The 26,809-nt window shown below is 40.8% G+C and overlaps 1 protein-coding gene across 1 annotated transcript in view; it reads left to right on the top strand.

Annotated features, from left to right (window-relative positions):
• The window catches only part of LOC124777144 (GPI transamidase component PIG-T), a 101,967-nt gene that overhangs the window by 11,026 nt on the left and 64,132 nt on the right, over positions 1-26,809 (top strand). The window contains 3 exon segments of the mRNA XM_047252444.1: positions 833-1,010; positions 10,624-10,858; positions 17,459-17,545. Of these exon segments, the coding sequence (XP_047108400.1) occupies positions 833-1,010; positions 10,624-10,858; positions 17,459-17,545 (500 nt within the window).

Raw genomic sequence — 26,809 nt, 5'->3', positions numbered from 1 at the left:
GGCTGCACGATCTGTTACAGCCATGCGGATAAGATGCCTGTCATCTCGACTGCTAGTGATTCGAGGCTGTTGTGATCCAGCACGGTGTTCCGTATTACCCTCCTGAACACACAGAGTCCATATTCTGCTAACAGTCATTGGATCTCGACCAACGCGAGCAGCAATGTCGCGATAACATAAACCGCAATCGCGATAACATAAACCGCAATCGCGATAGGCTACAATTCGACCTTTATCAAAGTTGGCAATGTGATGGTACGCATTTCTCCTCCTTACACGAGGCATCACAACAACGTTTCACCAGGCAACGCCGGTCAACTGCTGTTTGTGTATGAGAAATTGGTTGGAAACTTTCCTCATGTCAGCACATTGTAGGTGTCGCCTCCAGCGCCACCCTTGTGTGTATGCTCTGAAAAGCTAATTATTTGCATATCACAGCATCTTCTTCCTGTCGGTTAAATTTCGCGTCTTTAGCGCATCATCTTTGTGGTGTAGCAATTTTAATGGCCAGTAGTGTACATTCTGGTTATAATCATGAAACAGATTCATCCATTTGCTTCTTTGTGATAGCCTTGCTTCTTACTCAGTTTGAGTTCTTGCAAAAGCATTTATACAATCCATTAGCAAAAACAACAAATTATCTCAATCGATTTTTTTTTTCCAAATTTGCTTTCATGTAATGTGATAATGGTGTATGGTATAGCCTTGAAATTTTAATAGTATGAAGGGTATAAAAAGTTGTGACTATGATCCACATACTTTCATCAAATTACTATTAGTTCCAGTAATATAAGTTTATAACACATATGTCCTAAAGGAGAAATTTTTTTAGTCAAACACAGTCACCTCTTTCCACGTCCACTGGGTGAGATTGTTGCCCAGTTTGATGTACAAGAATTACACGTGAGTCTCACAGGAGGCCTGTGGCGGCACCAACTTTGGGGATATCCTGTGCGTGATGCAGCACCAGGGGCTGAAGTTTGGGCATGGTTTAAGCCGACCAACAAGGAGTAAGTAATGCTGGTCATTGTTTATTAATTATGCTTTGTAAAGCATCTGTAATAGATTAATGTTCAGTAGTAGAATCAATAGCTATGGCTGATCTCCAAGGAAACCACACTCCTGCTATCTTAGAGTAGCAAAAGAATTGATTTTAACTTTAAATGAAATCAAAGACATAAACCATCTGAATATTTCCTTCTTTGCATTCAGTCAGCTGATGTTAAAAACAGTGAGACATTGGATTAGTATTTGGGAGAATGTTGGGAGAATGTTAATTCAAATCCCCATCTGGCCATCCATACTTGGGTTTTCCATCATTTCTCTAAATCGTTTAAGAATAATGCTTGGGAGGGGGGGGGGGGGGGGGTTCCTTTCAGAGGGCACTATTGATTTCCTGTCCTTTCCGAATCTGAGCTTGTGCTCGTTCTTTAATGACCTTGCCGTGGACTGGACATTAAACCTATACTTCCTTCCTTCCCTCCTTCACTCACTCACTACCAACCAACCACAGGGACCTTCTTTTGCAGTCTGACGACGAGCTGTGTTCATTTTGTCTGGCGTGTCCATAGGGGTCTGAGGGATAATCAGGTTGCCACCGGTGCCTTCATCTTGGCCTTCGAGGGTGACCCATTGCCCGAGAAGGTCAAGGTGATGGTCTACAGCTGTGGTGACAAGCCATATATCCCTCCCCCGATGCGGTGCTCTAAGTGCCGAGGTTCGGCCATATGTCATCCCGCTGTATTTCCAGCGTCACATGTTGAGATTGTGGACGTCCTTCGCATCCAAATACTCCATATGTCCTGCCACCCATCTGTGCCCACTGTGGAGGGCATCATTCACCTTGATCACCAGACTGCAGGATTTTACAGCAAGAAAGGAAAATCATGGCATATAAGACCCTGGATCGACTGACCTACACTGAGGCTAAGAGGAAATGTGAGTGCCTCCATCCTGTGGCTATGACCTCCTCTTATGCCACTGCTATGATAACAGTTTTAGCCCCACCAGTTCCACGAATTCCAGTTGGCCCTCCGAGTCAGAAGACTACACTTGCACCCTTGATGGTGGGGGGCACTTCCCTGTTGCTCCCGCACCACCTACCTTGGGAGACTCCCCCCCCCCCCCCCCCCCCCCCCCCCCAGCCATCGGGGACACCAGTCCCCACTTCTCAGCCAGAGAAGTGTAAGTCTTCTTCAGCTCCTCTCACCAGGAAGGGGTCCCTTGGGTCACTCCCTTCCCAGGTTTCTGCTAGTGGGAAAGATGACACCCACAAGCAGCTGGTCGTAGGGCTTCACGATTATCCTCAGTCCTGGAGACTGAATCACAAAAGCCCTGCAAGCCAGAGAAACCGAACGAGCAGTGAGAGAAACCCATAAAGAAGACCCCCAAGACCAAAGGGAATTCTGGTGGCTCCCACACCACCGCTATCTACAAGTTCTGCATATGAGGATGGGGTGGAGATTGTGGGATCACTGAGGACCTAGATCTTGCTGGACCCTCAGACACAATGGATATAGACTGTTCAGGAAATAAGTTGGATGCGGCAGGTAACCCTGAGGCATAAACTGCCTCATTGAATGTTCCATGCCTTCCCAGCCACATGATCACATTATTCCCCCGTGGAAATGAGGCAGTTTTTTCCACCACCTGGTTGAGCTGCAGCAATTGTTAAGCTTTACACCTGCTTTCTGCGTTGCCCTCCAGGAAATCTGGTTCCCGGCATTGTGGACCCCTGCCCTTCTCGACTACAGGGGTTATTAACAAGAACCGTAGTGAATATAATAGAGAGTCAGGTGGAGTTTGCATCTATTTCCTGAACTTGGTATGTAGTGAGCCTGTGCCCCTTCAAACCCCTCTTGAAGTTGTGGCTGTCAGGATACATATGACGCAGGAAATAACTGTCTGCAACATATATCTTCCTCCAGATATTGCAGTACACCTGAACACATTGACTGCACTGATTGCTCAACCCCCTGAATCTTTCCTACTTTTGGGAGATTTTAACGCTCATAACCCCTTGTGAGGCGGCACCATGGTTACTGGCCAAGGCAGAGATGTCAAATCTTTACTGTCTCAGTTCGGCCTCAACCTCTTAAATACTGGGGCCATCACACATTTCAGTGTGGCTCATGGTAGTTACTCTGCCATTGATTTATCACTTTGCAGCCCAGGACTTCTCCCATATATCCACTGCAGAGCACATTACAACCTGTGTGGCAGTGACCACTTCCCCACCTTCCTGTCATGCCCCTGGCGTCATGCTCATGGACGCCTACCAAGGAGGGCTTTCAACAAGGTAGACTGGGAAGCCTTCACCTCTGCTGTCACCGTTGAATCTCCCCCGCATGGTGCCATCAATGTTGTGGTTGAGCAGATAACTACAACAATCATATCTCCAGTGGAAAATGCACTCCCTCGTTCTTTGGAGTGCCCCTAGCAAAAGTCGGTACCTTGGTGGTTGCCAGAAGTTGCTGAGGCAATTAAAGATCATTGGCGAGCTCTACAGCAACATAAGGGGGCACCCTTCGCTAGAGCACCTAATAGCCTTTAAAAGGTTCCGAGTCCGCATTCACCAGCTTATCAAAAGGCGGAAACAGGAGTGTTGGGAGAGGTGTGTCTCGACCATTGGGTGCCATACGTCACCTTCCCAAGTCTGGATGAAGATCAGACGTGTTTTTGGGTACCAGACCCCAACAGGTGTCCGTGGCATTACCATCGATGGCGTGTTTTCTAGCGATGCAAACATGATTGCCGAGCACTTTGCTGAGCACTATGCTCAAGGCTCTGCATTGGAGAATTACCCCCCAGCCTTTCGCATTCATCTGGAGCCAGAATTTTACCTTAATGACGATCCACTCTCTGTAGTGGAGACATATCGATTCTTAGTACTAGTTTTCGATGCCCGATTGACTTGGCTTCCTCACCTTTGACAGCTTAAGCGGAAGTGCTGGCAGCACCTCAATGCCCTCCGCTGCCTGAGCAACACTAACTGGGGTGCAAATCACTCTACACTGCTGCAGCTCTACAGAGCCCTTGTTCAATCCCGCTTTGTCTATGGGAGTGTGGTGTCTGGTTTGTCGGCACCTTCGCCATTGTGTTTACTCAACCCAGCACACCATTGTGGCATTGGACTAGCGACGGGAGCTTTTAGGACAAGTCCAGCGACCAACATCCTGGTGGAGGCTGGAGTCCCTCCATTGAAGGTTAAGCATGCACAACTGCTGGCCAGTTACATTGCACATGTTCGTAGTTCCCCTGCATATCCGAATTACCGTCTCCTTCTCCCACCCACACCGGTTCATCTCCCACATCAGTGGCCCAGGTCAGGGCTTACAATTGCAGTTCATGTCCGATCCCTTCTATCCAAACTGGAGTCCTTGCCTTTACTACCTAATTTTGGGGTCCATTCACGTACATCTCCATGGTGTACAACCAAGCCATGGCTTCGCCTGGACCTATTACATGGCCCTAAGGACTCAGTTAACGCCGCGCTCTCCGCTGCCACTTCTTGTCGATTCTTTACATGTACCGAGGCCATGAAGCAGTTTACATTGACTGCTCGATGGCTGACGGTCACATCGCCTTTGCGTATGTCCATGGAGGACATATGGAACAGCATTCCTTGCCTGATGGCTGCAGTGTTTTCACTGCAGAGCTGGTGGCCATATCTCATGCTCTTGAGCACATCCATTCATGCCATGGGGAGTAGTTTCTTCTGTGTACTGACTCCTTGAGTAGCCTACAAGCTATCGACCAGTGCTACTCTTGTAATCCTTTGGTAGTGACCATCCAGGAGTCCATCTATGCCCTGGAATGGTCTAGTCGTTCAGTGGTCTTTGTCTGGACCCCAGGTCATGTCGGAATCCCAGGCAATGAACTTGCCGACAGGCTGGCCAAACAGGTTACATGTAAACTGCTTATGGAGATCGGCTTCTCTGAACCTGACCTGTGTTCTGTCTTATGCCACGGTGTTTTTCAACTTTGGGAGACAGAATGGCATAACAGTACGCACAACGAACTGTGTGTCATTAAGGAGATTACGAATGTGTGTAAGTCTTAACATACGTGCCTCTCGCAGGAAATCAGTTGTCCTCTGCCGGCTCCGTATTGGCCATATGTGGCTAACGCAAGGTTACCTTCTCCATCGTGAGGACCCACCTCAGTGTCACTGTGGCTCACAAATGATGGTCGTCCATATCTTGCTGGACTGCCCATGTTTAGTCACTCTGCAGCGGTCTTTTAACTTACCCAACACCCTACCTTAGGTGTGGGGGCAACAATGCCTCAACAGCAGCTTTAGTTTTATGTTTTATTTGTGAGGGTGGGTTTTATCATTTCATCTAAATTTTTGTGCCTGTCCTTTGTCCCTCTGCGTCGTCCGCCCTAGAGCTTTTAGGGTGGTGGTTTTAATGTGTTGCAGAGTTGTTGGCTTCTCCTTTTTATTCTTGTCGTCGGCCAGCCACTGTAATCTGCTTTCTTGTTTTACTCTCTTCTAACTGTTTCTCCTGTTTCTTTGTTGTTTGTTGTCCTCTTTTGCTCCTTATAGTGATTGTTACTTTCCTTCGTTCTTGTGGTTTTTCCTTTCTTTCCGTTTTGTGTTGCATGTCTCGTTTGTTTTATTCTCCCTCGTGTGGCATTGTTTTATTCGGAACAAGGGACTGATGACCAAGCAGTTTGGTCCCTTCCCCCCCCACTTTTAAACCAAGCAGCCAACTACCAACAACTTGATCCACTTGGAGTCTGCCATCCGATCGGCCTTCTCCTGGCGACAACACCTTATTGCTGTCTTTTTCGACATGATGAAAGACTTCGATACCACTTGGCTACACCGCAGTCGTGCTACTGTGCATGAGTGGGGCCTCCAGGCCCACTTCTGATTTTGATACGGAACTTATTGTTGCTCCACACCTACAGACTTCGAGTCGTACTTCCTACAGTTCGCCCTATATCCAAGAGATGGTGTTACGCAGAGCACTGCCCTGAGCTTCCCACTCTTTTAATTGCCGTTAATGGCCTCCCACTATCATTGGGGTCCTCAGTATCTCCCATCCTATAAGCTGACAATTTTTTTATATCCTTCTGCTCCTTTTCTATTGATGTGGCTGAACATTGACTGCAAGGAGCCATATGAAAGGCACAATCGTGGGACCACACTCATGGCTTTCAGTTTTCAGCCACCCAGACTTGCGTCATGCACTTGTATCATTGTCATACTGTCCACCCCTATCCAGAACTTGACCTCGATGAGCAACTACTTAATGTAGGGAGACTTACTGCTTTTTGGGACTGGTCTTCGACACCTGTTTAACTTGGTTTCCTCATCTTCATCAGCAAAAGGAAAAGTGCTGGCAGCATCTTAATATGATTGGATACCTGAGCCACACCACCTGGGATGCTAATTGCCCTACACTGCTGCAGCTGTACAAAGCCCTTGTGCAGTCCCGTCTTGGCTAAGGGAGCTTGGTGGTTGGTTCAGCATTGCCCTCAGCATTGCGGCTGCTTGACCCTATACACCATTGTGGAGTTTCGCTTGTGACGGGACTTTCTGAACCACCTCAGTGAACAGCCTCCTCTTAGAAGCTGGCATTCCTCAGTTGGATACTAGGTGAAAGTAACTGCATGTGAATTATACTGCCCACATTCATAGTTCACCTCACCATCCAAATTATTGTCTCCTTTTCCCTCACACTGCAATCCATCTCCCACAATGGCAGCTCAGGTTGGGGTTTCCAATTGCAGTCTGTGTTTGGTCAATTCTTACTGCACTCAACACTTTTCCTCTACCACCTTTCCTGTGGGTCAACTCACGTATGTCTCCATGGTCCATGCCTTGGCCACAACTTCATCTGGACCTATCACAAGATCCAAAAGGCTCAGTTCCACCTGAGGCCCTCCACCGTCACTTTTTCTCTATTCTTGATGAGTTCCAGGGCTCATAAATAGTCTATACTTATGGCTCAGTGGTCGATGGTCACGCTGGCTTCACTTACGCTCACGCTGGCCATACTAAACAGCGCTCCTTGCCAGATGGCTGCAGTGTATTCGCTGCAGAGTTGGTGGCCATCTCTTGCACTCTTGAGCATATCTGCTCCTGCGCAGGTGAGTTCGTCATTTGTAGTGACTCCTTAAGTAGCCTACAAGCTCTCAACCAGTGCTTCCCTTGCCATCCCTTGGTAATGACTATCCGGGAGTCTCTCTATGTCCTCACAATACTTACTGACGGACTGGCCAAACAAGCTACCGATAAACCAACTCTGGAGATCGGACTCCCGGGAACTGATCTCCGATTGGTCCTACACGGCAAAGTTTTTGGGATCTGGGATACTGAATGGCGCACCCTCAGTACACCAAATAAACTATATAGTGTGAATGTGGTCATCCATGTGACCACTCAAAGGGACTCCATTGTCCTTTGCCAGCTCTGCATCTGCCATACTTGACTGGCTCATGGTCACCTCCTCCATTGCAAGGCCCCGCCTCAGTGTCGCTGTGGTTCCCACTTGACAGTCGTCCACATCTTATTGGACTGCCAACTTTTAGCTGCTCTGTAGCAGACTTTTCACCTTCCCACCGCACTGCCAGTGGTGTTGGGAGACAATGCCTCAACTGCTATTACAATTTTATGCTTTATTTGTGAGGAGGGTTTTTATCCCACAGTGTTAAGAGTGAACATCTGGCCTTTTTCTCCCAGGCCTCCACCCAACCTCCATTTTAACCCTTCCTCACTTTTTCTTTGCTGTCTGTTGCCACCAAGAATAGTTCCGAAGTATGATAGTAGCTGAAAAGTTTGTGGGACAAAAGTTGCTTGGGACAATGGGGGCCATAATATGACTTTCGTTTTTTGTTGCTAGATTGGATCACGTCAGAGATATGAAGGTCAACTTTGTTTTTTAAATGGGATGCTATAGTTTTATTCCTATTTTCTGATAGTGGACATTGAGACAAATCCAATGATGTGTAACAGTAAGGTCTTTGAAGGTCTTTGAAGGTCAGTGAAGGTCACAAAGGTGGCATGAACATCCATCTACAGAAGGTGTCCGAAGTGATACCCATTGCTATGAATGCAGTGCTGCAATCTTCTTATCGTGGATTGAATGGTGTTCCTTATCACATCAGCACTTATCAAAGTGTATGCACTGACAATTCTCTCTCGCATATCTTCAGTTATAGTTGGAACATCTTTATAAACAATGTCTTTTACGAATCACAATTAAAAAAAAAAAAAAATCCATAGGCGTCAAGTCTGGTGAATGAGCCAGCCATGACACATCTCCTCCGTGTCCAATCCAACAATTTAGGAATTGTCTCTGCAACTCATTTCTAGCCATCAGCAAAAAATGTGCCAGACACCCATCATGTTGATACCACATTCTGTTCCTTGTTCCTAAAGGTATTTCTTCCAATAATGGACCTATTGTTTCTTGCAGGAGTGTGGTGTACTTCCTACCATTAAGATTTCCTTCGATGAGGGGTCTATAATTCTGTCCTCCAGAATACCACACCATACATTCACCGACTATGGTTTTTGGTGTGCAACTTGCTGCACAAAATAGGGATTTTAAGTTGCCCAATAATGCATGTTATGAGAATTGACATTTCCATGGTTTGTGAATGTAGGCTCGTCAGTAAATAAAATCAAATTAGTAAATGTGTCATCCCTCTGAATCTGAAGTTGAGCCCATCGGCAGAATTCAATATGACACATTCAATCCGTACCGGTTAATTCTTGGTGGAGACTGTTACGGTACAAATGATATTTATGGCGATGCAGAACACGAACAACACTACTCTGGCTCATGCCAGATTCCCTTGCGATTTGACGTGAACTAACACAAGGATCTCGAACCACAGTGGCAAGAGTATCGATTCCTGTTTCCTCATTGGTAACTTTCCTTTGCCAGATATGTTTCAGATGTGTTAAAGATCCAGTTGTTCTCAGTTTGTCATACACATATTTAAATGTACAACATTTAGAGTGAGTACGTTCAAGATGTCTTTCAGCATATAAGTCTCTAGCTCTCACCGAATTTCATTGTCATTCTCCATAAATGAGAAGCATGTAGACTTATTCTTCGAAACAATGCATCATTCACATTCACTTGATTCGACATTACTAGTCTTACTGTTCCTATTAGTGTTGTATTGTAAAACCATCGAATGGTGTTTACATGTTAATGGCATGTTAGATGGATACGCTGTATTCGGCGAATATTTATTATTTGCATGATATACGAGAGAGAATTGTCAGAGCATGTACTTCGATAAGTGCCAAAGTGATGAGGAATACCGCTCAATCCATGTAAGAAGATTGCAGTACTGTGTTGATACCAACGGTCGTCACTTCAAACACCTTCTGTAAATGGACATTCATGGCACCATTTTGACCTTCGTTGACTTTCAAAGATCTTATTGTTACACATCATTGGATTCATCTTGATAGCCGCTATCAGAAAATAAGTACCAAACTATAGCACCCAATTTAAAAAAACAAAGTTGACTATATCTCTGATAAAACCCCACCTAGCAACAAGAAACCAACATCATATTATGGCCCCCATTTTCCCATGCAACTTTTGTCCCACAAACTTTTCAGCTACTATCGTACTTTCGGAGGTATTCTAGGTGGCAACAGTTAGTGACTTGCTTTGTATATGAACCATAATAAATTCCGTGTCCTACATCTAAATAAATACAGGTAAAAAAAAAATAGAAGCTCCATTTGCATGTAATGTTTGGATAATTTAGCCGTTATTTGCATCTCAACAGATGTGAACTATACTTCTAAATGTTATGGTAATATTTGATATGTAATGTATTGCCAAAAATAATCCGGTTACAATTTGAATTACTAAACATAATGCTAGTAATAGTCCAAAATTTCATTAGTTCTTGCTGGTAAATCAAGTAAAGAGTAATTAAGAATTTTAATTAAAGGGTGACTGAGTGAAGTGGTGCTGTGATTAGCACACTGGACTTGCATTCGGGAGGATGACGGTTCAAACCTGCATCCAACTATCCTGATTTAGGTTTTCTGTGATTTCCCTAACCTTTCCCCGTCCTTCCCTAATCTGATGGGACCAATGACCTTGCTGTTTGGTCCCCTACCGTGAATCAACCAACCAACCAACCAACCAATTTAAAGGGCTTCTTAGTCATAAGGGCTTACTTAATAGTATAATTATCTTATTTTATGGATATATCCTTGATTAATATTAGTAATTAACTGTGCAGGGAGTTGTTACCTTTCTCACTACCATTATTTAAATGGTCAAATGTGCATTTAATTCGTATTCTGTTTTGTCAGTGGTGCCACTGTTAAATAACATCTGAATTTTCATGTCGGCAAGTGGTATCCATAAAGTAAACAATGCGGTGCTTCCTAAAAGTTTCCTGTCAGAGAGATTGCAGTAAAAGCTGGAACACCAAAGAGAAGTTGAGGAGAAAAGTTCAGTTGTGTGTTGTGAATTTGGACAAGTTTACTCCTTCTGTATTAATTGAAAGTCATATGCTACTTCTCATCTAGTTTTTGGAATGTAGTTTATAACATTATAAAAGAAAGTAAGGAAATAAGGAGCATTTCGAGTAATTTTGATTACTACCTTGTCATATTTTGCATTTCAGCATTGATAAGCTGTGGAAGGAACTGACGGGTGCTCTCTCTGGTCTGCTTTGTGCATCCTTGAATTTTATTGACAAGTCCAACAGTCTACAGCCTGAATACAGCCTCAGGCCATCTGGTGTGACACTTGATAAACAGTTGAATTCTAGCCTGCTTCGATATGCTGCCCTACCAAGGGAAATTGTATGCACTGAAAATCTGACACCGTGGAAAAAACTACTTCCTTGTGAATCAAAGGTACAGATTGATTTTAAATTTAATTTATCACACAGTAATCGTATTCAGAAGGGATTTATAATGCATATTTCAGTGTACACAATGAAAACCATTTTTACATTCATTTCACTGACTGATTTTTGTATGATCTAGAATAGCAGACACAGAGATTTATGTAAACTCAGTGAAAAATTTGGAACTTGATTGTGGCTGATACTTAACTGGTTAACTGTTAAATAAGTAATATGTCAGTCCACATGTGATCTTTGGGTAGTTTCCTTGATTTTTTATTTAGTTATGTGACAGTTTGTTCTGACGTATTTGGGCGTATGTTACTAATTATCAGTAGTGAGTCATTTCCTGTGATACTGTGTTGTTGTCTTCAGCTACCACTCATTTTCGAATACGTGTTTCTCTCCTGCAGTCTCTTGAGGGTATCGTCATCTCTGTAGAAGCAATTGGGAAGTTGTGAGACCAATCGGTGCCTAAAACAAGTATCCACATATAGTACACTTGATTATAGGTCAAGGAAGTGAATGAATTTGTTGGAGTTTCTGCCCTGTAATAGTGTTTACTGTAATCGTATTTGAACAAATCAAGTAAAGCAGATGTAATTAAATGCCAGAAGATGTTATCTTCTAGCAGAGTGTCCAAAGTATTTAAAATTATGTTTGTGTTCTTAATGGTCCTTTTTGAACAAGACATGGCTGTATTTTAGAAGTACATTATAAGGTCTTTTGATAATACTGAACTCATCGTAGAGGAAGTCTTACTACTTATGCTGTTGGTTTGGCCAATCCATGCTAGCCTGCAGTTATTGATGGCACACTTACATTTCCTTGGGAATTATAACTTGATTATGTAGTTCCTCTATTTCGTGATCATAATTGCCTGAAGCTTCTGCACTTTCAACCACACAAGTTTCTTGTCGTCATGATGATAAGTGTCCACATGTCATATCCAACCCACAGTAGTGTTGATATGACTATTACCTGCTTCTGTTGTGTATGAAACAAGGAAACAGTGAAAACTCTTTTTAATCATACTTTTTGTAATCTTCCCATTCTTCATCATGAATTAATAAATAAACCTATCATCAACCCCGAGATAGGTTTGAAAACTGCAGAGCTTTAGTAAGCAACCTTTTTAATGACATACTGTTTGGTTTTTGAAGTGCAAGAAGTACCATGTTGGACATTACAGAGTTCACAAAAGTGGTACTCAAAGCTCTTGACAAGGTTGACTGTGTTACAGGTAGATTCTTAGGTTTGTCCAAGGCTTGTGAAACTGTTGACCATAAAAATACTACTAAACAAGCTAAAAGCACCAAGTAAAACAAGTGGTTCCAGTTGTACCTGGAAAATATGCACTTCAGCACAAAGATGGAAAACAACTGTTGCATAAAACAAAGATGACAAATCTAGAGATTATGTAACAAACACAAAAATTTTTGGGGCTGGATATTAATGGTAATTTAACATGGAACAAACAAACGAAGATACTAATAAAGAAATATGATCAGCTTGTTATGTTCTTAGGATTCTACCAGTAAATCCCAGATTCTTTAAAGAATTGAATGAACCATCAACCAAGTTAAGCGATAAGCAAAAGAGATCTTCAATTTGGAAGAGCCAGTGTCTTTGGGTGACATACTATTCCAATGTACACTCAATTCTTTTCTGGGAGTTGAAGGCACAAAATATTTACACGGTTTTTAAACTGTGGAAAAGAGCCATGAGTATAATACCTAGGAGCATTAATCAGACTCTTTGTAAGTAACTATTCAAAAACTGAACAGTGAATAATCCAAGATGGACTAACAAAAATATGGAAAATAGATTGCTACTTGTGATATAAAGGAGGCGTTGATTATCAATGCCCACCCCCTCTGTAGTGAGTAGCAATCTAACCTGGTCATATTAAACAAAAAAAAAAAAAAAAAAAAAAAAAAAAAAAAACTGGGCTTCCTTCCTGCACCAAGTGAGTACATCTATCAGTCTGTTGCACAGATCAGGAAAAAAAGTTACTAGGTGTTTCACTAACCACTTTCTATGTAATTACAGGAGAAGAACTGAGGAAAAATGAATAAAAAACTGAAAACAACACTTGCTATTGGGGAATAAAATTTTATAATAAATTCCCCAAGGAGATGAAAAAGATTACTAAAATATATCTGTTTAAAATGCAACTAAATGTAATGTTTACTACTCAGTTAAAGATTACTTAGAAGGCTCAGAGTAGTAGTTAATAAAGAAAGGCACTAACAACAGGACTCTGTCACATTACAGTGCATGATCACGTTGTAATGCTGTTACAGGGAAACTGTGTCAAATTCTGCAGTGCATGGTAGTAATGACATTCTCCCTAGCTCAACATCTTGCTCATCAAAGGGAGGTGGGGGGCAGAGGAGGGTGTTGGATGCAGTCTGTTTTTCAGGCAGACTGAGGGGAGGACATGAAGATTTGCAGGGGCATAGTTGAATGTTTATGGGCATGTAGTTAGTTTTCTGAACATACTGGAGGAGTGCAAGGGACGTAGCAGCATGTTCGTGGTCCAGAGGTCACCAGCAGGTGTCTTTAGTGTGTTCAGTGCTGTAGTGCAAAACTGTTTTATATTATTAAGCTATGTGGTGCAAACTGTGTGTAAAAGAACGTTGTACAATAGGGACTAATCAAATCAGGTAGGGCAGTTGTTAAGACACTGACCTCATATTTGAGAGGATGGAGTTTTCTGTGTCCAGCTATCCCGATTTAAGTTTTCTGTTGTTATATGAATCATTCCAGGCAAATGCCAGGATGGTTCCTTCATGAAGGGCATGACTGACCACCTGTCCTATCCTCAAAGAAACCTACTTATACAGTCTGTACGTATCTAAATTCTAAGTTATTGATTTCCAATGTAATATGATGACAAAATGAGAAAATCCTTGGATGAGTAAATAAAATAAAATCAGACATGGTACTTTTATAAGTGATGAGAGCCTTGCCTCCCTCTGACCTTTGAAATAACTTATGCAGACAGTTATAAGAGGACCTACAGTTGACCTTGAACTCTAAATCAAGATAACATTTAGCATTTTTCATACATACTTATCTTTGGCAGAGGTAAAAAAAAAGTGAAAGGAAAAACATTCTAGTACTTATTGTTATGAGGCAAAATTCTAAGTACTGCCAATAGGCAGATATAACAATAGAAAAACTATCGTACTGAAGTTGCAAATCGTCCACCTGTAGTGAGGACGAGGGGAAACAAAAATGAATGGACGTGTTTATCAGTGGTACTGGCAATTTTGCCACCTGATAGTAAATACTGACCAGCCATTCTGTCTCCTTGTAATTCTCTAGCTTTTGTAAGTGAATTTTCATTGTAATAAAGAAATAATTCAAGGATGGACTAAGAATTGAACTGTGAATTTTTGTAAATGTATTAATTTCAACCCCCCTATCATATCAAATAATGGAAAATCCAGGTTGGAATAATGACAATATTATGAAAAGGATAGATTGCTACTGACCATGTAACGGAGATGATGAGTCGCAGAGGGACATAATAAAAAGATTGTCAAGCAAGTAAGCTTTCAGCCAAAAAGGCCTTCACTCACTCACTCACACGCACACACACATGTACGCGCGCGTGCGCGCGAGCGAGACTACTGTCTCTCTTCTGGCTTCAGCAGCCAGAAACAGTGGTTGTGTGTGAGTTGCATCTGCATGTGTATGTGTACATTGTCTAATTCATAAGAGGGCCTTTTTGGCTGACAGCAGACTTGCTTGACTGTCTTTTTGTTATATGCCTATCCGTGTCTCAACATCTCCGCTATATGGCGAGTAGCAATCTATGCTTTTCATAGTATTGCCGCCACATCATATTTACATGCAACTAAATATTTTTAATTTAGATGTTGATACAAATATCCTTATTTGCATTGATCTGCATTTCCAAAATATAATTTGGAATGCAGACTCCACAGGGTACTCAATATAGCCTTGAAAATATTATATGAGGGGCCCAGTGGAAAAGGGGACATGCCACCAAAGTATGTTGTGTCAGGAAATGGGAATTAAGGAAATATGATTTTTTTATAGTAATATGAACTCGTGCTGTGATACTAACAGTTGTTACATTAAGTAGATGGTGTTTTCAAATTCTGTTAAATATTAGGCCACTTTATTACAATTTAAAGTACAGAAAATGAAATGCTTGACGTGTAGACACATTACATAACACACCATCAATAGTCAAACTCTTCATCAATGTTTTCCTGTTCCATTGAATCGTCACTACCATCACTTATCAATGACTGATAAAAATTTGAATATATTGGAGGCACAAATTGCAGTAAGCTTTGAAGGTCCTTGAACATTGTTGCCTTAATTTGACGTCCATTTGGATACTTAGGAACTAACTGGCAGTCTGCAAACTTCGCAAATCGTCCATGACACTTCTGTAAACTAGCTTGTACAGGTTTCTCAGTTTGATTATTTGAATATCCGATATATACAGAATGTTCACCACTCACTAATCTAAACACCATTGCATTTCTGATGTCTGCAGGCTTTTTGTCAACAGTAACTTTACGTTTGACGATACTTTTCGTGGCATGAAGATGTCTTTCTTCATTTCAGCCACAATGAATGGGTTCTTTTGATTGCCCTTTCATGTAAGCTCAACCCATTTTGCTGGAGTGTCCACAGCCTGTCTCTTTCTTTTCAGCTTCTCAATAACTCCAAAATCCCTGTCACGTGGCACAAACATGTGACCAGGGAGGAGAAATTTGTGCTCAACACCACCAAAACATTTTTTATCTAGGAGGTACAGCCACAGACCTAGGATAATATAGTTATTATTTTGTCCAACACACAAACCAGAATAAATGATGATATTTCTGCACCATGTCTAAAGCCTTTAAAGTGCAGCTAACTACTTCATCATCGGCCCCTCTAGAAGCAACATTCTCGGTCCATACACACATCACTGCCTTCTCATTACTACAGTGGTGAATACAGAAATCATATGTCCAAAGTTGTCTCTTATAAAAAACTGTTTCTGTCAAAATATATGGTGTTGGCAGTGCATGTTGTAAGTCCATGCACAAAACGTTCAGTTTTGACTCATTTGAGTCACTTTTCAGAGCACTATATGCAGCTTCAGCTTTCTCAAGGTGTAGTGTGATGTCTGTGGATTCACTGGGACTTCATCTGTATTTTTAAGATCTTCACAGTACAAACTATACATTCCAGCAATTGAGTGAACAGATTTTGCATTCTATTAAAATGCGATGTGTACCTTGGAAACATTTCGATGTGATTTCTAACCTTATTTTTTCTCTTGTTATCAATGGCATGAGGTCTGTTAGAATGCTGGCCTCTTCTATCCTGTCAAGGTGTATGTACAGATACATTTATTGTAGATTCATTACTCTCAGTTCATTGCTATGGGCAGTCCTCAAACATTTAACAGAAATGGCATAAACGGTTAAAATGCGGCACTACACATTTCCGCCTCAGTAACTGGAGTGTCTTGAATAAAATACCTGAAAGAAACCTTGTCTGGCTTACTGTTGGAACCTTCCTCTTCCTTGGATATACTTTTTTGCACCTATTAGGTTGCACAAATCCAGATAAATAAGCATTGTGCTTACTATAATCTCCCAATTGATAAAACTCTAAATATTGCTTCCTTCTGTCGTTCATTCAGTGTTGAGTATTTGCAGAAACTAGTTTTGCAGCATGGGTCAGTGTCACTACAAAACACTTTCTTGGGCTCAATCTTATTTTTTCAGGATTTATATTCTTTTCCATTGCTTCTTAACCTCTTCCTTTCATTATCTTCCCACTCATTTTCTTTATAATTTTTTTTTTATTTTTTTTTTTAAATGTACTGTTGTATTTTCTTCATGGGTAACATTAATAGCAACACCTATTGCGGCCATCTGGGAAACATATGAACAATATTTGAGAAATCCTTTCTGATTGTCTTTCCAAAACCAAGTCAACCAATCAGATGAATCGACTCGTGAGACACAGAAATACTATTGGCATGGGTCTCTTTTCCACTGGAAATGCATCAGTCCTGAATAACAGAAAATATAATATGCTCTCTTTAAAGGAACGGGCACATGCCACTGTGCTACAAGTTCCCACCTACAACACTAGATGGCATCGGCTGTCGTCCTGTACTAAAATCACAGTGGCATGTGCCCTTTTTCCACTGGGCACTCGTTTGTCACATACATTATGCAAAAATAAGTAATTAATTCTAGCATATTTAGTGTCATATTAATGACACTGAATGTACTAGAATTGATTACTGGGTACAGAAACGTGTGGTTTCATTTTAAGTGGGACTGATGAGCTACATTTCAGTTTAGAAAGTAATGTCTAGGAAAATGATGTTGAACATCTGAAATTACTACTAAATAGAGGTGAAAGAAGTCCAGTGAGTAAAAGTTCTTTTCTGTGTTCACTTTAATTTAATTTCTATTATCTTTGTAATTAATTAGAATTAGTCTTCCTGGTTTTGTACCTGAAATATAGACGTAACTGTAGTTAACATTACTTTCTCACATGTTGAAGCCAACTTCTTATTTTGCGTTACTGTATTGTCTTTTTTATTCCACAGAGAGGTTTGGCAACACTCTTAAATGCTGGGTTTATACACAATACAAATTACCACTCTCTAGGAGTTCACCTCAGACCAATTTGCAGGGTATGTATCTGTTTATGCATTATGATTATGTTTTTGATTTTTGCTATGAGCTTGGAAAACATAATTTTCAAGCAGATTCAATGCCATAGATTTTGCAGAGAGCATCCATTCTCCTCTTCTTTTTCACTTGAAACACCAAACTCAACACTGGCACTATGGAAGGCAAGATTTGTTTATTATGATTACAAGTTAAAAAAGACCCACGTTGCTTGGTCTTTATTGTAATTTGTTTTCTGAGAATATTCCAGATTAAGCAAAAATATTGTAAAAATGAATATTCAGAGGTATCATAATAATGTTAGCATTTCATGCTCAGAAATACTCTTGAACGCTCAGAAATACTCTTAATTACTTTTGAAGATTTCTTTGTGACCCCTGACTGGAGCTCGTTGCTTTCTTAATTGAAAGATTCATCTTGTTGCATTCCACATATAGCATGATGGTTCATCAACATATAGCAGTGTTCTTGTAAATGGATCATTTTGACAAAGTTGGAAAAATGTAATTAATGTTATATTCACAGCTGGTTCACTGCCTACTCTATCTGCAGAGTCTTTTGTAAGAATATGTGTTGACCATTTTCTAAATGCACTGTTTATCAACTAATGCTGGTTCTTTATCATGTATTGGGAAATCCAATATTCGCTAAGCCCCATCATTACAATGTATATATCTGCCTACTTGATACTGAAATATAATATTGTATGCAAAGTTCTGTATGAGAATAACAAATTATTTAGGAATAAAGGAGACGACTCACAGAAAGGCAGAACACTGTGTCATTGACATGTACACAAGCAAAAGGTGCAGAGCTTTGTTAGTTTACAGAATGAAATTCCTTTCTCAAGCTGTAAGACAAACACACACACACACACACACGCACACGCACACACCTGTCTCCCTACACTGCACTCAGCCAACTGAGCACAATTTAGGGAGACAGGCGTATGTGTGTATGTGTGGGGGGGATTTCTCCTACAGCTGTAGAAAGGAATTTCATTCCAAAAGCTAGCAAAGCTCTGCACTTTTTGTTTGTGTACCTGTCAATGACACAGCTCCTCTGCCTTTTGGGAAGACATCTCCTTTATTCCTAAATGATTTGATACTGAAGTATTTCATCTTTTGAATGTTATTTGCTGTTGTCTCTGGTTATTGTGAACACACCCATATCGTTTCCTTTGTGAACAACCCATATCATTCCCTGTGTTAATGTATTTGCACACATGATTAATTGAGTTCACTGAGTTGCAGTACCCCATATTTGTGTGTGCTTGTGATATCTTTTGATAGAAGCAGGTTGTATTGAACCACCCGTGATTATCTAAGTCTCTCTCTTGATTATCCTGTGTTAGTATTTTGGCAATTTTTGGTACTCTGATATCCATCTTCTGTTTGTGTCTCATTTAAATATGATCTTGCATATCACTTTGTCCTCCCCCCATGAACCATAGACCTTGCCATTAGTGGGGAGGCTTGCATGCCTCAGCGATACAGATAGCCGTACTGTAGGTGCAACCACAACAGAGGGGTATCTGTTGAGAGGCCAGGTATCTGTTGAGAGGCCAGACAAACGTGTGATTCCTGAAGAGGGGCAGTTGCCTTTTCAGTATATGCAGGGGCAACAGTCTTAATGATTGACTGATCTGGCCTTGTAACACTAACCATTGACCTTGCAGTGCTGGCACTGCAAACAGCTGAAAGCAAGAGGAAACTTACAGCCGTAATTTTTCCCGAGGGCATGCAGCTTTACTGTATGGTTAAATGATGATGGCGTCCTCTTGGGTGAAATATTCCGGAGGAAAAATAGTCCCCCATTCAGGGCTCCGGGCGGGGACTACACAGGAGGACATCGTTATCAGGAGAAAGAAAACTGGTGTTCTACGGATTGGGGTGTGGAATGTCAGATCCTTTAATCAGGTAGGTAGGTTGGAAAATTTAAAAAGGGAAATGGATAGATTAAAGTTAGGTATAGTGGGAATTAGTGAAGTTCAGTGGCAGGAGGAATGAGACTTCTGGTCAGGTAAATACAGGGTTATAAATACAAAATCAAGTAGGGGTAATACAGGAGTAGGTTTAATAATGAATAAAAAAATAGGGGTGCAGGTAAGCTCCTACAAACAGCATAGTGAATGCATTATTGTGGCCAAGATAGACACAAAGCCCACGCCTACCACAGTAGTACAAGTTTATATGCCAGCTTGCTCCGCAGATGACGAAGACATTGATGAAATGTATGATGAGATAAAAGAAATTATTCAGATAGTGAAGGGAGACAAAAATTTAATAGTCATTGGTGATTAGAATTCGATAGTAGGAAAAGGAAGAGACAGAAATATATTAGGTGAATATGGAATGGAAGTATGGAATGAAAGAGGAAGCAGCCTCGTAGAATTTTGCACAGAGCATAACTTAATCATAGCTAACACTTGGTTCAAGAATCATGAAATGAGGTTGTATACATGGAAGAGGCCTAGTGATACTGTATTGTTTCAGATAGATTATATAATGGTAAGACAGAGATTTAGGAACCAGGTTTTAAATTTTAAGACATTTCCAGGGGCAGATGTGGACTCTGCCCACAATCTATTGGTTATGAACTGTAGATTAAAACTGAAGAAACTGGAGAAAGGTGGGAATTTAAGGAGATGGGACCTGGATAAACTGACAGAACCAGAGGTTGTAGAGAGTTTGAGAGGTACCATTAGGGAGTGATTGACAAGAATGGGGGAAAGAAATACAGTAGAAGAAGAATGGGTAGCTTTGAGTGATGAAATAGTGAAGGCAGCAGAGGATCAAGTATGTAAAAAGATAAGGGCTAGTAGAAATCCTTGGGTAACAGAATATATATTGAATTTAATTGATGAAAAGAGAAAATATAAAAATGCAGTTAATGAAGCAGGCAGAAAGGAATGCAAATGTCTCAAAAATAAGATCGACAGGAAGTGCAAATGGCTAAGCAGGGATGGCTAGAGGACAAATGTAAGGATGTAGAGGCATATATCATTGGGGGTAAGATAGATAATGCCTACAGGAAAATTAAAGAGACCTTTGGAGAAAAGAGAACCACTTGTATGAATATCAAGAGCTCAGATGGAAACCCAGTCTAAGCAAAGAAGGGAATACAGAAAGATGGAAGGAGTATATAGAGTATCTATATACAAGGCTGATGTACTTGAGAACAATATTATGGACGTGGAAGAGGTTGTAGATGAAGATGAAATGGGAGATATGATACTGCATGGAGAGTTTGACAGAACACCGAAAGACCTAAGACGAAACAAGGCCCCAGGAGTAGACAACATTCCATTAGAACTACTGACAGCCTTGGGAGAGCCACTCCTGACAAAACTCTACCATCTGGTGAGCAAGATGTATGAGACAGGCGAAATACCCTCAGACTTCAAGAAGAATACAATAATTCCAATCCCGAAGAAAGCAGGTGTTGACACATGTGTAAATTACCAAACTATCAGTTTAATAAGTCACAACTGCAAAATACTAACACGAATTCTTTACAGATGAATGGAAAAACTGGTAGAAGCCGACCTCGGGGAAGATCAGTTTGGATTCCGTAGAAATACTGGAGTACGTGAGGCAATACTGACATTACAACCTATCTTAGAAGAAAGATTAAGGAAAGGCAAACCTACATTTCTAGCATTTGTAGACTTAGAGAAAGCTTTTGACAATGTTGATTGGAATACTCTCTTTCAAATTCTGAAGGTGGCAGGGGTAAAATACAGGGAGCGAAAGGCTATTCACGATTTGTATAGAAAGCAGATGGCAGTTATAAGAGTCAAGGGGAACGAAAGGGAAGCAGTGGTTGGGAAGGGAGTGAGACAGGGTTGTAGCCTATCCCAGATGTTATTCAATCTGTATATTGAGCAAGCAGTAAAGGAAACAAAATAAAAATTAGGAGTAGGAATTAAAAATGCATGGAGAAGAAATAAAAACTTTGAGATTCGCTGATGATATTGTAATTCTTTCAGAGACTGCAAAGGACTTGGAAGAGCAGTTAAACAGAATGGACAGTGTCTTGAAAGGAGGATATAAGATGAACATCAACAAAAGCAAAATGAGGATAAAGGGATGTAATCGAATTAAGTCAGGTGATGCTGAATGAATTAGATTAGGAAATGAGACACTTTGCTATTTGAGGAACTAAATAACTGATGAAGGCCAAAGTAGAGAGGATATAAAATGTAGACTGGCAATGGCAAGGAAAGCGTTTCTGAAGAAGAGAAATTTGTTAACATCGAGTGTAGATTTAAGTGTCAGGAAATCGTTTATGAAAGTATTTGTATGGGCTGTAGCCACGTATGGAAGTGAAATGTGGACAATAAGTAGTTTAGACAAGAAGAGAATAGAAGTTTTCAAAATGTGGTGCTACACAAGAATGCTGAAGGTTAGATGGGTAGATCACATAACTAATGAGGAAGTATTGAATAGAATTGGAGAGAAGAGAAATTTGTGGCACAACTTGACTATAAGAAGGGATCGGTTGGTAGGACATGTTCTGAGGCATCAAGGGATCAACAATTTAGTATTGGAGGGCAGTGTGGAGAGTAAAAATCGTAGAGGGAGACCAAGAGATGAATACACCAAGCAGATTCAGAAGGATGTAGGTTGCAGTAGGTACTGGGAGATGAAGAAGCTTGCACAGGATAGAGTAGCACAGAGAGCTGCATCAGACCACTCTCGGGACTGAAGACCACAACAACAACAACATATCACTTTGTACTCTTTCCATTACTCATGCATGGTGAATTCATATTTACTCTTCCACATGCACCATGAATCATATTTTCACTCCTATATAGTATAATTCTGGATCCTGTTTTGGCTTCAGAAATTCAGTTCAAATTTTCGATCAGTTTGATTTGGACAGATTTTTTCATGTGACCAAATTAAATTGTGTGAATGAGATGATCCTCATTTCTGTGATTTGAGTGTGTACATCCAGCATATAATGGTTTCAAAAATATGGTACCTTTTAATAACAACCGCGAATCTTATTTGTTTGTATAGAAAAACTCAAGCTATTATGTCATGAGAGCCCATAGGAGCTTGTCCATAAATCATCTTGTCTTTGATCTCCAACCAATATGAATTGCAAGTGAATGTTATGGATAAATCAGGGTGATCACATTTTCTTCAGTAGGTCATAGCATCTAATGTGTACTCGTGCGTGTGTCGTGGACTTCCGTCATAAGGTGACGGTAAAATCACTAGTCTTCCTATGCCATCAACGTTGCCATCATTTGTGAATGTATATCTCAAGTGAATATACTCTTCGTATGGAGTTTCTTTCTATTCTGGCGTATGAATATCATTTGTTTTTCCTCGCCTTTTGCTTATATGTCAACTAAAAAGTGTTCAGATAAATTATGGGGATTGGTAATATGAGTATATCCCTAGTTGTCTTTGATCGTTATGTGATACATGTAAAATTCTTTCAAAGTTACTTCGTTTGTTTGTTTCCACATCTGTATTTAGGTTCACTTGTTAAAACTGAAATTGTGATACATTGTAATCTTTACCATCTTCATTGAACGATTATATCACAACTTGTGTACTCACCGTTGACAATTACATTGGCAATTATTTTTAACTTGAGTTCTCCAACTGCTCTTATCTTATCTTTTGAAGCTACGTATGCTTCTCACTCTCATCTGTTTCCTTTTTTACAATTCACAACTAACAAGATCTCCTCATCTACATCTACATAGATACTCCGCAAGCCACTGTAAGGTCCATGGTGGTGGGTACCCTGTACCACTACTTGTCATTTCCCTCCTGTTTCAAGCACAAATAGAGTGAGCGAAAAACAACTGTCTGTACGGCTCTGTGTGATCCTTAAACGATGTATGTTGGCAGCAGCAGAATTGTTCAGCAGTCAGCTTCAAATGCTGGTTCTCTAAATTTTCTCAATAGTGTTTCCTGAAAAGAATACCGATTTTCCCTTCAGGGATTCCCATTTGAATTCCCGAAGCATCTCTGCACCACTTATGTTTTGTTCGAACCTACTGGTAACAAATCTTGCAGCCCTCCTCCGAATTACTTCAATCCAACCTCGTATGGATCCCAAAAACTCAAGCAGTACTCAAGAATAGGTCACACCAGCATCCTGTATGTGGTCTCTATTACATGTGAACTGCTCTTTGCCAGAATTCCCCCAGTAAACTGAAGTCGACGATTTGCCTTCCCTACTACAGTTTTCACATGCTAGTTCTACCTCATACTGCTTTGCAATATTATGCCCAAATATTTAAACGACTTGACTGTGTCAAACTGGACACTGTATCCGAACATTACAGGTTTGTGCTTCCTACTCATCTGCATTAATTTACATTTTTCCGCATTTAGTACTGCCTCCCATTCATCATAACAAATGGAAATTTTGTGTAACTCATCTTGTATCTTCCTACAGTCACTCAACTTTGAAACCTTACTGTACACCATGGCATCATCAGCAAACTACCACAGACTGCTGCCCAACCCGTCCACCAAATCATTTATGTAAATACAGAACAACAGTGGTCCTATCACACTTCCGTGGGGTGCTCCTGATGATGCCCTTTCAGCATACTGTTAAATGTTATTACTACTTAATACACCTGTTAATCGTGATGGGGGCTGGAGGGTTCCACATCATACAACCCCCGTGGGTCTGTGGAGCTGGGTTGCAGAGTTTAGCAGCACTCATGGACAAACCAAGCTTACATTCATTGTATATTTTTATTGTTTACTTAATAATTTATTCTTTCTATTATGTTGTTGTTGTTGTGGTCTTCACTCCTGAGACTGGTTTGATGCAGCTCTCCATGCTTCTCTATCCTGTGCAAGCTTCATCATCTCCCAGTACCTACTGCAACCTACATCCTTCTGAATCTGCTTAGTGTATTCATCTCTTGGTCTCCCTCTACAATTTTTACCCTCTACGCTGCCCTCCAATACTAAATTGGTGATCCCTTGATGCCTCGGAACATGTCCTACCAACCGATCCCTTCTTCTGGTCAAGTTGTGCCACAAACTTCTCTTCTCCCCAATCCTATTCAATACTTCCTCATTAGTTATGTGATCCACCCATCTAATCTTCAGCATTCTTCTGTAGCACCACATTTCGAAAGCTTCTATTCTCTTCTTGTCCAAACTATTTATCGTCCATGTTTCACCTCCATACATGGCTACACTCCACACAAATACTTTCAGAAATGACTTCCTCACACTTAAATCTATACTCGATGTAAACAAATTTCTCTTCTTCAGAAACGCTTTCCTTGCCATTGCCAGTCTACATTTCATATCCTCTCTACTTCGACCATCATCAGTTATTTTGCTCCCCAAATAGCTAAACTCCTTTACTACTTTAAGTGTCTCATTTCCTAATCTAATTCCCTCAACATCACCCGACTTAATTCGACTCCATTCCATTACCCTCGCTTTGCTTTTGTTGATGTTCATCTTATATCCCTCTTTCAAGACACTGTCCATTCCATTCAACTGCTCTTCCAAGTCCTTTGCTGTCTCTGACAGAATTACAATGTCATTGGTGAACCTCAAAGTTTTTATTTCTCCTCCATGGATTTTAATACCTACTCCGAATTTTTCTTTTGTTTCCTTTACTGCTTGCTCAATATACAGATTGAATAACATCGGGAAGAGGCTACAACCCTGTCTTACTCCCTTCCCAACCACTCTTCCCTTTCATGCCCCTCAACTCCTATAACTGCCATCTGGTTTCTGTACAAATTGTAAATAGCCTTTCGCTCCCTGTATTTTACCCCTGCCACCTTTAGAATTTTAAAGAGAGTATTCCAGTCAACATTGTCAAAAGCTTTCTCTAAGTCTACAAATGCTAGAAACGTAGGTTTGCCTTTCCTTAATCTTTCTTCTAAGATAAGTCCTAGGGTCAGTATTGCCTCACATGTTCCAGTATTTCTACGGAATCCAAACTGATCTTCCCCGAGGTCGGCTTCTACTAGTTTTTCCATTCGTCTGTAAAGAATTCGTGTTAGTATTTTGCAGCTGTGGCTTATTAAACTGATAGTTTGGTAATTTTCACATCTGTCAACTTCTGCTTTCTTTGGAATTGGAATTATTATATTCTTCTTGAAATCTGAGGGTATTTCACCTGTTTCGTACATCTTGCTCACCAGATGGTAGAGTTTTGTCAGGACTGGCTCTCCCAAGGCCGTCAGTAGTTCCAATGGAATGTTGTCTACTCCGGGGGCCTTGTTTCGACTCAGGTCTTTCAGTGCTCTGTCAATTTCCTCACGCAGTATCGTAGCTCCCATTTCATCTTCATCTACATCCTCTTCCATTTCCATAATATTGTCCTAAAGTACATCGCCCTCGTATAGACCCTCTATATACTCCTTCCAACTTTCTGCTTTCCCTTCTTTGCTTAGAACTGGGTTTCCATCTGAGCTCTTGATGTTCATGCAAGTGGTTCTCGTATCTCCAAAGGTCTCTCTAATTTTCCTGTAGGCAGTATCTATCTTACCCCTAGTGAGATAAGCCTCTACATCCTTACATTTGTCCTCTAGCCATCCCTGCTTAGCCATTTTGCACTTCCTGTCGATCTCATTTTTGAGACATTTGTATTCCTTTTTGCCTGCTTCATTTACTGCATTTTTATATTTTCTCCTTTCATCAATTAAATTCAATATTTCTTCTGTTACCCAAGGATTTCTACTAGCCCTCGTCTTTTTACCTACCTGATCCTCTGCTGCCTTCACTACTTCATCCCTCAAAGCTACCCATTCTTCTTCTACTGTATTTCTTTCCCCCATTCCTGTCAATTGTTCCCTTATGCTGTCCCTGAAACTCTGTACAACCTCTGGTTCTTTCAGTTTATCCAGGTCCCATCTCCTTAAATTCCCACCTTTTTGCAGTTTCTTCAGTTTTAATCTACAGGTCATAGCCAATAGATTGTGGTCAGAGTCCACATCTGCCCCTGGAAATGTCTTACAATTTAAAACCTGGTTCCTAAATCTCTGTCTTACCATTATATAATCTATCTGATACCTTTTAGTATCTCCAGGGTTCTTCCATGTATACAGCCTTCTTTCATGATTCTTAAACCAAGTGTTAGCTATGATTAAGTTGTGCTCTGTACAAAATTCTACCAGGCAGCTTCCTCTTTCATTTTTTAGCCCCAATCCATAGTCACCTACTATGTTTCCTTCTCTCCCTTTTCCTACTACCGAATTCCAGTCACCCATGACTATTAAATTTTCATCACCCTTCACTATCTGAATA

The sequence above is a fragment of the Schistocerca piceifrons genome, chromosome 2, assembly GCF_021461385.2.
Source record: "Schistocerca piceifrons isolate TAMUIC-IGC-003096 chromosome 2, iqSchPice1.1, whole genome shotgun sequence".
Lineage (NCBI taxonomy): Eukaryota > Metazoa > Arthropoda > Insecta > Orthoptera > Acrididae > Schistocerca > Schistocerca piceifrons.
Note: the sequence above shows the minus strand (reverse complement) of the source record. Positions and strands in the feature narration are given on the sequence as shown.